Source organism: Amblyomma americanum, chromosome 4 (genome assembly GCF_052857255.1).
Source record: "Amblyomma americanum isolate KBUSLIRL-KWMA chromosome 4, ASM5285725v1, whole genome shotgun sequence".
Lineage (NCBI taxonomy): Eukaryota > Metazoa > Arthropoda > Arachnida > Ixodida > Ixodidae > Amblyomma > Amblyomma americanum.
In genome coordinates, this window is record NC_135500.1 from 217743861 (window position 1) to 217758061 (window position 14201).

Sequence of the window (14201 nt, forward strand, 5' to 3'; positions counted from 1 at the left end):
TGTGTTATGATGAGAAACGCGTCGAAATTCTGCTAATTCACAAAACTTGTTTCCTGTTTTGCCTTTTCTGCCGCTAGTTTCTCTAGTTTTCTGCCGTGAAGTTTCTCGCACGTCACGCGGCTATCAGCGTTTCATGTGTCGGTTTCTATATGCCTCTAGATGTTTATGTCCAACTACTAAGGTTCAACTGAAGGCTCAGCGTGTTCCGCGGCTGGTAAAAAATTCTAGTCACTGTTTACAGCTTACCGAACACCATGTCGCCAAGTTATGCGCCAACAGCATCTATCACTGCTGAGCAATGACGCGGGATATGTGTGCAGAACGAAGGGAGTAAAAAATGGTAGGGTTTTAACGCAGTTAACCCGAGTAAATGTGCGAAAGCAAGTGTTTAGCCTGGTTGGCTCATGGCTTTACTTTGCTGGGTCGTCGGCATGTCTGGCGAAGGTATTTAGTGAAGGATGGTTTCTTGGGACGTGGGAAGCGCCGGCGAAGAAGGCCCTTACGCAAGTAATGGTCTTCTTCATTCTAGTCTTATTAGTTGACGAAGACGACGATGTGAAATTCACAGCGCCAAAGTGTGTATATAAGTTCCACAGTAGTATTAGTAGGTGAAAACAAAAATGTGCAATGCGCAGCGCGAGAGTGTGTTGCAGTTTAACACGAGGCGTGATCGCCTGCGGCGATAGCATAGTGCTCTCGTACAGTGGCCAGCGAAGCTGATCTGTTCGCTCCGCCGGAAGTGCGAATCCCAGTCGCGGCAATATTTATTTTATTTATTTATTCAACGTCAAGGTAAAGGCTTCAGCGATGGCCCTGCTTTTGCAGCTTTGGTCGTGAAGTAGAGCCTTCGCTCTGAAACGCAACTGCTAATCCCGCACCCTTATTACTTAAAATGCTCTTCGCATACACATTGGCGAGCCTGGTTTTCACGAGCATAAAAACTGGCGGTGGTTTAGCTCTGGTTAAGCCTGGAGTGACGCGATAGCTACAGCTGGCCCAGTGGAATTTGGTCACGTGATCAACCAGGTGTTCAGCCATGGCGGCGCGCCGCCGGCAGCTGCTCTACACCACGTGACCAACCACGTGACAGCGGGTGGCTGTGCCGCCACGCTGAAGGCTCGAAATGCTACCGTAATGTATCTATCGCTACAAAAACAACAGATGGTTCAGATGGTAGACAGAACAGCAGGAAACAAATGTTAGCACGGGCTTCACATTTCTACAGGTGGAAAAAGACGAACTTCATCTGCATCTCAGGAAGTTCGAAGTGTAGCATAATGCGAGTGCAGTGTATATAAATTCGTTTTTTTTCTCTTCTTCCGCGCTCCTCTCCTGATTGCCTTCTATTGTGGGATTCTCAGTTCCTCTTTGTCCGCTCCCCACTCGGGTGACTGAATTCCTGGCGTGCTTGCTTATGATCGTTTTATTTTAGTCACTTTGCGAAATGCTTGCCTTCCGATTCGTTGCATCCGAACAGTTTTCCGGAATGAACGGTATCTTCGTCGACCCAGCGCCACGCCAAAAGAAATCGATATCTAGAGGTGAAACCTATCTACACGTGCTCTTCATATAACGGCCAAATGAAATTCACTCAGGTACTTGACGATCGTTTGTATTTGAGCCAGTTGGCGCAGATTCAAGAACGTGATGAGAAAATAGCAGCTTGGCGCAGGACGAAAGAGGTGACAGCTAAAGCGCAGGGATCTGTGTTGTGTGCCTTTCCTGATCGGTAGATATTAGCTGGTGGAGATGCGATCTGGTGAAATCTTGATTAAATACAGAAGGTTGCTCTAAATGCGTTTGCATGGGGAACAGTGCATACAATACGGTACAAGTCCGTGGTTGACACTAATGCATGGCTCAGGAGTTCGGCGAATATTTGTGCAGTAACGACACCGAGACGAGAAGGATATTGAGAACGCCGTTGCTTTGACGTCAGTGGTTGCGACAAGGACCAGGACAAGGATGAACTTATTGCGACACCAAAGGTATCGAGAAAGCCGTGCAGTGTTTGTGTTTATCCGTATAGTGTGCTGACTAGGTGGATGCTGATGAGCAATTACTTTCTTAAATGATCACGTTTAGTTCACGCTCACAAGCCGTAAAATGCGTATTGTGTTCGTGCGCTGGATTCTTATGCGCTTGAAGGTGTTGTGAATACAGCTCAAAGTGTGCATGCAGTGTGCTAAAGGAAAGGCGGGGCATGAGAACAGGAATGCCTTGTAATTGAAAGCGGTATGAGTTTGTGCCGCCTTCATTTAGCTTAACCGATAGTAGATACCATAGAAGGAGGCAATACTATTGAAGTTTGGAGAGGACACTGGCCTCATGGAACAGCGGTTAAATCAGTGACTCAGGCTGAACAGCTGCCGACAAACCACTATAAGGCTAATCCCGCCTTTGCATTCTTCCGTCAACGCCCCCGTGGAAGATGAAATGCACGGCAAGAGCGCAAGGCCCCAGCGGAAGCTGGTTGCCACTGGAACCACTCGCAGGGTTGTTACCCTGGAAGAAGGGGGAGGAGGCTTACCACGGAAGCAAAAGGGCACGGTGAGAGCGCAGGAATGCGTGAACTGGCACCGTGGGAACCATCCGGAGGGTGGTTACGGTGGAACAAGGAGGGAGAGTATCGCAAGAACGGATGAATGTAGAACGATCCATCTGTGACAGCTGCAGCGAGGAGGAGGAGGAAACTTTATTAAGCCATTTGTTGTCGTAGTGAGGTCACTGTCGCCTCAGGTGGCCTCCACGGTGGAGACCTCGAAGATCTAGTCTGCGATACTCGACTGTACTTCTTTGTTATCATTTCTTGTCATATTTTGCCAACTGTCAGCTGAGAGATATAGCTTCTGCCACGCGCCAGCCGAGGAGAGGTTCACCGGTGGCGACAAGAGCGGCGGACTGGAGAGTTAGATGAAAAGCAAGTAAATGTGGAAAACTAAGGAGAGCCTTAAAACTGTATACAGACACGTAGTCGCTCTTATATTCTCTACGTCAACATATAGTGAAATACAAACACCTTAACTCCTCTCGCTGACTCTCGCGTCTCACAGTGGTAACTATCTGCTGTAAACGTGCCACCTGATTATCACTTCGCCAAATGCTCAAGGCGCACGAATCTCACGCATTCCTTCGATCAGTCTTCGCCCTCACCCTCTACCGGTCATGCTATATTAGCCGGTACGAATAAACGATTTCCTTCCCGAGTGTCCGTCTGTGTTCCATGGAATGACGATACGCGAAGTTCGCGTGCTTGCGACGTAACAGTGGCGACGAGCTCAGAGCGAACCCGGGGGGACGGGAGCCAACCTCAAACGACGGCCAAGACTGAGCCGCTGGATACAACCGCTTCGGTCATGGCGCATCACCAGCTTCCCGAGCACGACGACCAGAGTGACAACTGGAGGACATATCTTACGAAAGTTCAACCGATATCCACGATTCAGTGAAGAGGGCGCCGCTCATTTCTGCACTGACCACACGTACGGTACTAGTGCTTTCAGGGAAAGTCGCGCCGAAGAAGCCAGATGCGCTGAAGCACGAAGAAGTAATCGAATTCCTAAGTGCGTAATTTGACCCGAAACGCCACGAAATAACGGGCAGTTTCCGCTTTTTCAACCGGCGCCCGTTTGAAGGCGAGCCGGTTCACAAAGTTATTGCTGAAATTCGCCAAATAACGGACGGCTGCAACTTCGGAGCATGCTCGATAGAACGCTTCGCGACAAGATGGTTTGCGGCGTAAGATCAAGTGCCTTGCAAACGCAGCTGTTGGCGAGAACAGACCTCACCCTGCAGGAGGCCGAAGCGATAGCGCTCAGCTGTGAGCCAGCAGAAAAGGGTGACAACGCGATTTCTTCGGACTTGCGACAGCCGCGATGAAGATAAGAGCGCGGCGACCGACCTTCGACCAGCCAGTATTAGAGTGTGGACGGTGCGGAAGCACAAAGCCTGTAGCGGGCCTGCTGGGGCAAAAGCTCGGTGTTAATGCTGCGGCAGGTACGGTCGCCTTGCAAAAAAGCCTCTTCGTGACGTAGGCAGGGAACGGCAGAAACCCCATGCTCCAACTCCCACAAGGCACTACCAAGCTAGAAGAAACCTAGGAAGACGCAGCCGACAGCATGCACTTTGGGACTTTAGTTGCATTTCGGAAATATCTGTTGGAACCTCCGCTTCGCCGAACATTCACGTGGTGTGACAGCGATATAGAGATGATCGTCGACACTGGCTCGGCTGTGTGTGTTGTGCCTAGGCAACTTTTTGAGCAGCACAAGAAACAGTGGCCATCATTGCCGCCGTGCCACATCAAACTTTCCTGTTACCTAGGGACCTTGCCAGTATTGGGGCAGTTGGATGTGCCTGTTTCGTATAGCGGGACTGTTGCCGAAGGCTCATTAATTGCTCTCGACTGCTCAGGGCCAAGCCTCTGCAAACGCTACTTGATAACAAAGCTGGACAACACAGGGTCGCCAGTCCTCAACGTCGGGGCAAAGTTGGAGTGGAGCTCAGGGAAGAGCGGCGCATTTGCTGTGGACGATGTGATCTCGGACTACCAAGACGTCTTTAGCATTGAATTGGACCTGATAGACGGACCGCCAGTGCATCTGCAGCTTAGAGAAGGAGCCACACCAAAATTCTGTAAGGCCCGTTTTCTTCCGTTTGCGTGCATGCAACCGTTACCGCAGTCACTGTCATTCGACGCTTGCGCGGGATGCGCCGTGAACCAAATATTCGCCCTCAGAGGCAAATGCAGGAATCCCTTGATGCGTTCTCGTGAGTACGAAGCAATTCCAGTTGCGATCACCAGTCATTCAGTTTGCTTGGAAAACTTCTTCGCGAACAAGGGATAGAACTGTTCGAAAAACCGCCAGCAAGGCCGTGCTACGACTGCAAGGGGCTGTAAGGCCCGTTATTAGGGGGCATAAATCTTGGCCCGTACACTCGTGGCGGGGAGGGGGTGAAGCGTCACTGGTCCAAATGGCAGTATGCCTCCTCAACGCTCCCCACAGATCGCAGCCCCATTCAGGCCCGCACAAAATTGTGGTCGGCTCCCGCATTCACCGAGTCGTCAGCGACGTGCTGGAGGCGCGTTTTGGGCGCTAATGATAGTGGCTTGTTTCGTACTTTTTAGAAGTGTATATCCGTACGGAGTCGGCTTGACACGTGCGACGGAAGGCTGAATTTCTTGCTACAAGTGTTCTCTAATGCATGTAAAGGTCTTTGCTTTTCTAGCATTAAACGAAGAGAGTATTACCGCCACCGAATAATGGCCGAAGCCAGCAGAATGTAAAAAAAAAGAAAAACAGATGTATTTTTTTGTGCCAAAGCAACACCTGGTTTGTGAGGCATGCCGTAAATAGGAACGCTCCGGATTAATTTAGAGCATATGGGGCTCTCCTTAGCTTCTAGCGAAAATAACCTCATTGCGTAGGCGTTGTAAACCCGATATGCATTTAGTAGCTCCCATTCTCGGCGATAGCGCGAATTTGGCGGTCTCATAAGCGCCGATAAGTTTTTAACCTGTATTCGCAAGAAAAGAAAAGGGTTGGGGAGAAGGTTACACGGAAGCGTTTGGTGACGTCATGCTACGACGTCTTCATCCCCGGAGCGGCTGCCTCTACACAGCCGTCGCTGCCAGAGAAGAGGGAGGGAGGTGTGGCTCACAGTATCTTGAGCTTGGGCAGCGCGCGGCACAGGTCGGCGGGCACCGAGCTCAAGCGTGCTCTGCTCAGGCGAATCTGCTCCAGCGAGTGGGTGCCGTTCAGGTCCGGGAAGTGCTCCAGCCCGCGGGCCTCCTTCACCAGTCTGCGACCGAAGAGGCACCGCGTAAGGGACAGCTTCCCTTCACGGGAAGCGACAGTATTTGCCCTCGAGGGCGATAATACGAAACACTTTTTGGAGAAAAGTAATGCGACACAACTTTGTCATACAATGCTCTCTTAACAGTCAGCACCGCGGGGTTATCTTCTACACACTTTTTATGGAAGAGTTTGCAGCGTTGCCCATAGTGACCCCGGCGCGGTAGTACACTGACGGAGCAACTCCACACTAACTAACCGCTTGTCCTAGCTAACCACCTAAAGTTCTGCTACCGCGAGGATGCTGTTGTGCACGCGTATTTCCTGAAGCTAAATTAACGCAATTTCTTTTTAAAATTTAACGGGACGATTTATTCTTGTTAAGAAAAGTTATTGCACATGCATCTTGAATATTTTCAGTGATTTGCTATACCACTTAGCTGTACGACAAACAACAGCTGAGCGTGTCTCAAAGATATAGTGTTTCTTGTGCAACCAAAGCTCTAAAAACTTGGTCTTGAGGAAAGGAACGGCGCAGCAACCGCCTCACTCTCGGCGAACTCCTCAACCGCGGCCGTCGAGTACCGGCCTCGACGGTCGCGTTTAGTGGAGGTGAAACGCAAGAGGCCCTCCGTGCTTTGTTCTGTCAGTGTATGTTCAACATCTCCAGGTTGTAGAAATTATTCTGGAGCCCTCCACTACGGAGCCCCTTTCCCTCCACCTTTTCTCACTTCCTACTTCATCTCTTTCCTCGGGGAGAGGGGGGCGCTGTTGAAGTGACCACCGAAAATTGAGGCAGTTATTGTTGTTACCCTCATACAATGGCACATGCCCACATAGGGGGATTTCCAAGAATTGGGGGGCACAGAGTTTTTCAGATAAATATTTCCTGGAAAAAATAAAATGAAAGCTGAGGAAGGAAGAGGTAAACAAAAAGGAACAGCGAAATGAAACGGGAAATGCATAACGCACGCAGGAGATCGAGACTGATGTTGATTGAGGAAGTTACTGCGCTCTCATTTCCTCAAAACCAATTTTCATCTTCATCCCTTCTACCCGCCGCGGTGGCTCAGTGGTTAGAGCGCTCGGCTACTGATCCGGAGTTCCCGGGTTCGAACCCGACCGCGGCGGCTGAGTTTCGATGGAGGCGAAACGCATAGGCGCCCATGTGCTGTACGATGTCAGTGCACGTTAAAGATCCCCAGCTGGTCGAAATTATTCCGGAGCCCTCCACTACGGCACCTCGTTCTCCCTTTCTTTTCTCAGTCCCGCATTTATCCCTTCCCTTACAGCGCGGTTCAGGTGTCCGCCGATATGTGAGACATACTGCGACATTTCCTTTCCTCAAAAATCAACTTTAAATTTTTTCATGCTTCCCTCTTCTGAAGTTAACTAGCGGATTTGCCAGAGCCGTGGCGACAGACGGTGTATTCGGGACTATACTCACAGCCTCTTGAGGTACGGCAGCCGCGAGAAGGTCTTCTTGTCGAATGACTCCAGCGGATTGTTGGCCAGTTCCAGCAGGGTCAAGGCACCGTTGCTTCGAAAGGAGTTTTCCCCGAGGAACCGAATCTGGTTGTCCGATATAATGCTGCAACAAAGACCTTGTGTGAGCCTTCGCATATCATCAACATTTGCGCGGCAGTGGTTTTATTTTTCATTGGCCCTTTTATGCACAGCCGTCTGCTAGAAGCTTGTTTACTAAAAAAAAATCTGCATTGGGTTTTCATTGGTGTAAAAAAAATGTTTTGTATCTGGGCCGGTAACACGGAGGTGAATGCTACACTTCTCCGAATGACAAAGGTAATACAGAATGTCCACGAGAATAAGCTTTCATGCTTGCTACTTTCGCCTGGAAGCCTGTCTTCCTGACGCCCTTTAAAGGTGGATGAGAAACGACTGTTTCCATAATGAATGAATTCACGAACTTACGTGTCTGGGATATAACAATACACAAAACATTAAAAACAAAAAATAAATAAAAAGAGCGCTAAATTGTGCGAGGTTAAGTAGCTAGTGAATGCGATGCTCTTTTTGTTCTTCCTTTTTGTTTGTGCCTTACATATGTCACGGAACGGTGAGCCTACCATCACGTCGGAACCCAATGTATTTGATGCTTTTTCTTTCCCACACTCGCCGTATCCGTGTCATATTCACTGTACCCGTCTCACATTTAGTTTGCTCTACTCGATCATCATGGTCTCCGACCTTCTTGTTGGCCCACAAATCGGCAGACCATGCACAGGCGCCATGAAACAAAGTACCTCTGTCCGCAACAGAGAACTAACTTTTCTGTGCTGCTATTTTATTTGCAGTTCCACCCAACGTATACTACATCAACATTTGGACAAGGGCTTAGATGGTGGCGTACATGATGGTCTCACCTCTCATCTTGTTTGCGATCAAAGCGCACTTCCTAGGTCCATTTGAGCGCGCTGCACTACGGTGCGCCTTTTAATTTCGCACAAGAAGTGTACATGATTTCGTAAAATATTAACACAAAATTATGAAGGGCCAGTCAATGTTCCCAATTTAGTCGCGGTTTCCTTCGGCTCGCAATGATCGCCTCGTGCAATGTTTCCTCAACTTGCCGCTCTCAGTTTATGTAATGAGGAGCGGAAACAGCCAGGCTCAATCAGGTTACGTGCCAAGAAGTAAATAATTCTCTTTGCACCGTCGAAAATAATCTTTGACAGATGCGTCCCATTGGGTAATTCTCAAACTTGGGGCCATTGCAAGAAGCCGAGGCTTTTTATAGGGCATCTAAACCATGAAAGAGAGGCGTTTTGCAGTTTCGCATCAGTGAAAATGTAGGCACCGCGGCCAAAAGCCGAATCAGCCACTCAAATAATATTACTTAAGTGAACCAGATATGGTACATGAACGAGCAGTTAACGGCATCCGATTGACACGCTGTCATCAAAAGGAAGGAATCTATTAAACGCCTCACCAAGTGGTGTCATGCGTGTGCCACAAGAAAACCTGGCATTAGCGTTCATCACAAGTGCAGTAATCTATTTAATTTCGACCGAAAACCAGACATTTTGTTTCCTTAAAAGTCAAATAAAAGGTGCACCTTGACACCTGAGTTCGCAGTACTTTTATAACGGGCCAGGATTCAGCTCCTTTTCAGGCATAGGCTTGTTTGTTTACTATTGGGTGCAACGCTAGAAGGTCAGACTTTTAGTAAAAAAGGCCGGGCTTGTTATTCTAAGCAGCATGTAGAGACAGCTAATACAAAGTGCGCAATGCGGCTCTTACAGTTCTTTAAGCATGGGCAGTGAAGACAGTGCAGTTGGCAAGTGAGTCAGCTTGTTGTGGCTCAGGTCTCTGCAAGAGGGAGATGAGAGGGCACGAACACTGTGGTTTCCGGAAAAAACAGCCGCTCAAGTCAAAGTCGGAAAGAGGCACTCACATTGCCTGCAGAGACCGTAAGCCATGAAATGCGCGAGGATCGATGTTGCTGATATGATTCTTTCGTAGGATGCTGAAAGGGAATAAGGGAAGTGAGGCCGCGTAAACAGAATGGCCCCTTTGGACAACGGAGGAGTACATGACGTGATACCAGCAAGAAATGCCACGTTTAGGGCATGTTATGAGTACAAAAAAAAATCCGGTCTTAAGAGTTTTTCCAATCGAACAAGGAAAGGTTCTGTATTATGGACTGCAGGGAACAGTCAAAATATCCGTGAAAGTGGTACGTAGTCTTCCAAGAAATATATTGCGAGCAGAGGTCCACTTGTATTTTGAGAAATGAACTTGAATAAGGAGCAATACATAATATCGTTAACACGCGTGCTTTTTATGTGCGTGCGTACGTGCTTTGGGTAGTTGCTATTTCGTGACTGTGTACGTAAAAATAAGAAGGTATGGCGGAAAATCTTCAAGCGCCGACCAATCGTTAAAAAGGATGACGTTTCGGCCCCGGCTTACGGGGGCCTTTTTAACGATTGGTCGGCGCTTGAAGATTTTCCGCCATGAACATACCCGACCAGACGGGTTTCCGTCGAACCCTGGATTTCAAATAAGAAGGTAAAATCAACGAATACTGGGCCCAGTTGTCGGAATGGTAGTCTGCAGCATTACCTGCAGTTATACTTCGACGGCACCCGAATAAAACACGGCCGGTGCCACAGAGCACTAGAAAGAGCGCCACAGCCGCCTCTAGTGACAACAACAGGGGGAAAACAAGAAGGCCTCGAGAGCAACTTGGGGTTTGTTTCGTGCATTTGGTTGCCGGAATGATGGCTAGCAACAAACGTTTCAATATTGCCACTTCATTGGAAAGCACACTGACGCGTGCGCGACGACAAGCGGACGCAGCAGGCGACTGCATCAAAGCTTCGTACAAAGTATGCGCGACTGCGGACGGTGTTGTGCGTACTCACAGGACTTCGAGGCGCGACGAATTCCCGAACGCGTAAGGCTTCAACTCCTTGATGAGATTCTCTCCCAGACCTCTGGAAAAAAGAAAGAAAAAAGAAGTGGGCAACAAACCTCAGTCATGTGAACAATCAGGGATACTTAGTGACGACCTATAATTTCGTTCACAATTAAATAATTTTCACGCCAGCATTCTGCTCAAGGGCTAAGCACTCTGAGGCTCCCACTGAACCCTTGGCTATGTTCTAGAGCCGGCCGTTAGTGCTACACATGAGCCTTAGATATGCCTTTCTAACTCTGAGGAGAGCTGCAGACTTGGGTTCTGCCTCGCGAAATATCTTTTATTTATTTTTCCTGGCGAATGCGAAGCATGTTAAAGGCTGAGAAAATTTGTTGTTATTGCGCTCAACTTCAAGCAAATTTACTTTAAATTAAAGGGAAGCTGAACTGTTATTTAGCACTTTTTTGCAATTCTAAAAGTATATCTGAGATTATGCTCGCCCGACTAGACGAACTTTTTACTAAGCCCAATATCTCAACAGAATGCCAGCATGGTTTCCGTAAGGGTAGGTCAACGGAGTCTGCCCTTCTGTTGCAAAGAGAAATTATCATTACAAACATTGAAGCTAATTGATTTACCCTGGGAATCTATATAGACTTCAGTAAAGCATTTGATTCGAGATGTCACATAACCCTTCTTAATAAGTTAGATCATTACGGTGCCCGTGGGTTAACAAATACTCTTTTGCAATCGTACCTCACCGGCCGATCCCAATGTGTTGACATTATAGGCTACTATTCCACCTTCCAAAAGATTTCATCCGGTGTCCCACAGGGCAGTATTCTTGGGCCGTTTTTATTTGATGTTTACGTAAATGATCTTATCTATACTGATGATAATGCTGTGTTCGTATTATATGCCGATCATTCAAGCTTGTTCTTTAGTTCCACTTATGAAGTCGATTTGTTCAGTCTGGCGAATAGTGCTTTGTCAAGACTATTGAAATGGTCCGAAACAAACAGCTTAAAAATGAATGAAAAAAAAGACGAAAGCAATTTTATTTGCACCTAAAAACAAACGTGTGGCCTCTAGTCATGAACTAAAACTAGGACCTTATAAAATAGATCTCGTGAAACAGCATCAAATACTAGGTGTCATATTCTCCAGTCAGATGACATGGAACAGTCATGTTGAACAGCTAGCCAAAAAACTCTCATCTGCCGTAGGTGCCTTATTTCGGACGCGTGACATATTTCCGATTTCCGTTAGATTGCAAGTATACCACGCCCTCTTCCGTTCACACCTTAACTACTGTACACTAGTATGGGGGACGACTACTAAAAAGAACGTCAATACACTTCTTCGTCTAGAAAAAAAAAAGCCATACGTTGCTTAAACAATGTATCATATTTACATCCCTCAGACGAGCTATTTCGTCGGCATCATAAAATCAATATTCACTCCCTTTATAATTACCGTCTCCTCCACCAGTTTCACTTTGCTAATGAAAAGTATAGACAATTCTTATTGACACTTTCAGGTGCAACGCTACGCTGCAATATTTCTAACGCACGCGCGCCTGAAAAATGGGTGATTCCACACCGCCGAACAAATTACCTTCTACAGTCATTAAGCTATACAATGCCAATGTTACTAAATAAGCTCAATGTGCCCAGTTTTATTAACCCTGTAATAACTCGCAAAGTTTTGCGTTCAATATTTCTAGAGTGACCTGTGCTTGCATCCTATAAACGCAGTAATGTTAGCTTTATGTCTAACTTGAGTGCAATGATTGTCTTTGTTGTAATCTCGTGTGTATGTATACGCTAGTCCTTGTATAACGCCTTGTTGTATTTTACTCTTACTTCTGCTCTTATATTTGTAAATTTATGATAAAATGTGTCTTTTTCGAAATAATAGCACATGTATATATATATATATATATATATATATATTTTTTTTTTACTGCTGTCACTGTTGCCTGCCGCCGGCTTTCAGGCCTCGTCAAGCTGTCCCCACAGCATTTTGCCTGGAAGACCGTCAGCATTGCGAAATGTTGAAAATAAAGGTGAATTGAATTTAATACATTATTCGAATGTATGAATCTTGTCGGTTAAACATGCCAAGTTTGTTTGCGCTAGCATTTGAAGCGTGGCGTAATCCCGATAGAATCACGACGACAGTCAGGATTCTCCGCAATGTGTCGGAGGAGTGCGGAGAAGCTCGATGATGACTGCGAGAGTTCAAATTCACGCTGCTTTCGACGTGTGTCGTCGGATTCAGCCGAAAGACGTTCCGCAGGCTTTGCCTTGAGTGCAATTAGTTTTGTTCTTCCAAGCAAGCGTTTCTGCATTGGAAATGCGCCGCCGCCATAAGTGACATCGTAATGCCGCCTGCTGCATTGCCAAAGCCCCTTTTAGAACCTGAACGCCGGCGCGGCGATAACGTCGCCATTTGAATTGCTAGCACAGAAATATTTCGCATGCTTTACCGGCAAATTTTACACATTAGGTTCCTTTAAGCTAGTCCAGTTCTAAAACCTCTTCAGTTACCCCTAAATGCGGTGTACCTGGCAAAAATAATTCGCAAGGAGTGATGAAGAAGCGATCAAGAAGTGAACTGCCCTGCAATGCGATTCGCAAGTTCGAAAATGCCGCCATGGGAATGCCAAAGTCATTAAAAGTGAAGCAATGGAATTTCTTGCAATTGCTGTGGAAGATCGTTGCATGTCAAGTGGTTATTAGGCGGCAGTATAAGCAACGAACACCGCTTAGTTATATCCAGTTAGAGTAACGGTGCGGATTCGAAGAGAAGGCAAACGTTGCAGAAGACATCGGAGATTTAGGTGGGTGGTGAGGTTAGAAGTTTGCGGGAATGAGGTTTATGGTGGATACTTTTGTCATGAACGAACATAGCAAGGTTGTTGACGATGATCAAGGGCGAATGTCGAGACCCTTACAAGGCTTCCAGCCCTGGGAGGGACTGGACGCACTCCACGGGTACCCGGCGCAGCTGGTTGCTGTCTAGCCACACCTTGCGTAGCCTGCGGTGGTAGGAAGGCTCCGCCGGCGGAGACACCTCGGTCAGCCGGTTCCTGTTGAGATGCCTGCATTCGACAGAAAAGGTGGTTCACTGCATCTTGCGGTCACTCGTGTTGAGGAGGCACCCGTCATTTTGAATATAAGCAGCTCTCATCGCACAGCAATCGAAAGCCAGAAATCAGTACCGGGCGGTTTCGTCGTTTCAGCCGCACAGTAATGGTCTGGCAACACGTGTACACTTGTACACGTGCTCGCATAATTGAGTTTTCACGGTTGCGTTTTATTTCGCATACCTTTAATTGCCCCGCAAGAATGGGAGAATAGCTGTTCGGTTCTATATGACATCATAAAACTAAATCGTTTTGAACAGTTTTTCTATGAGTGTGTGGAATTCCAACAGTTTCTCGTTTCATTATCACAAGACACACAATGTAGTCATCACCTTGCCTGAGAGTTGCCAACTAGGAAAATAAGACAAACATTCCCTTTTTCTCCCGACGACCTTGCGTTCAAGTATAACCGACATGCACAATCATTCGTTGGCCAATCATAGAGAGAGAGAGAAAATAAAGATTAATGGGAGGCAAGGTGGAGAGGGCGAAGTAGTATTTCTATAAATAAAAATTGAGACGATCATCGGTTGATCGATTGAATGTTTTAGCATTATACTAGAACGCCTTCTCTTTGGCACTCATCGAAGATCATCCACATAATTCGATTGTATCTGTCTTTATTGTGACTCTGCAAGGTTTCATCATTTGTCTTTGTTTTCACGAATGTATTGCATGTCTGATGTCCATATGTCGTCGATGGCTCGCTCTAAGGCTTCTTCCCTACGCAGCGTGACGAGCTTCGTTTTATGGTTCCTAAAATAACACGAGAAGTACTCGAGTTTTTCAAGTAGATACAGTCTTCCTGCACGTCGAGATAGATGCAGGGGCTATTGCATGACGCAGGCAAGTGATGTCTCGAATGATGTCG

The 14201-nt window shown here is 47.1% G+C and overlaps 1 protein-coding gene across 2 annotated transcripts in view; it reads right to left on the reverse strand.

Moving 5' to 3' along the window:
- Window positions 1–14201, reverse strand: part of rk (G-protein coupled receptor rickets) — a 180711-nt gene that overhangs the window by 22565 nt on the left and 143945 nt on the right. For both annotated transcript variants that reach the window (XM_077663423.1, XM_077663422.1), the window contains exons 5-10: window positions 13139–13285; window positions 10184–10255; window positions 9211–9282; window positions 9057–9125; window positions 7243–7386; window positions 5662–5802 (exon numbers count right to left, since the gene is read on the reverse strand). In XM_077663423.1, the coding sequence (XP_077519549.1) occupies window positions 5662–5802; window positions 7243–7386; window positions 9057–9125; window positions 9211–9282; window positions 10184–10255; window positions 13139–13285 (645 nt within the window). The remainder of the gene's footprint in view (window positions 1–5661; window positions 5803–7242; window positions 7387–9056; window positions 9126–9210; window positions 9283–10183; window positions 10256–13138; window positions 13286–14201) is intronic.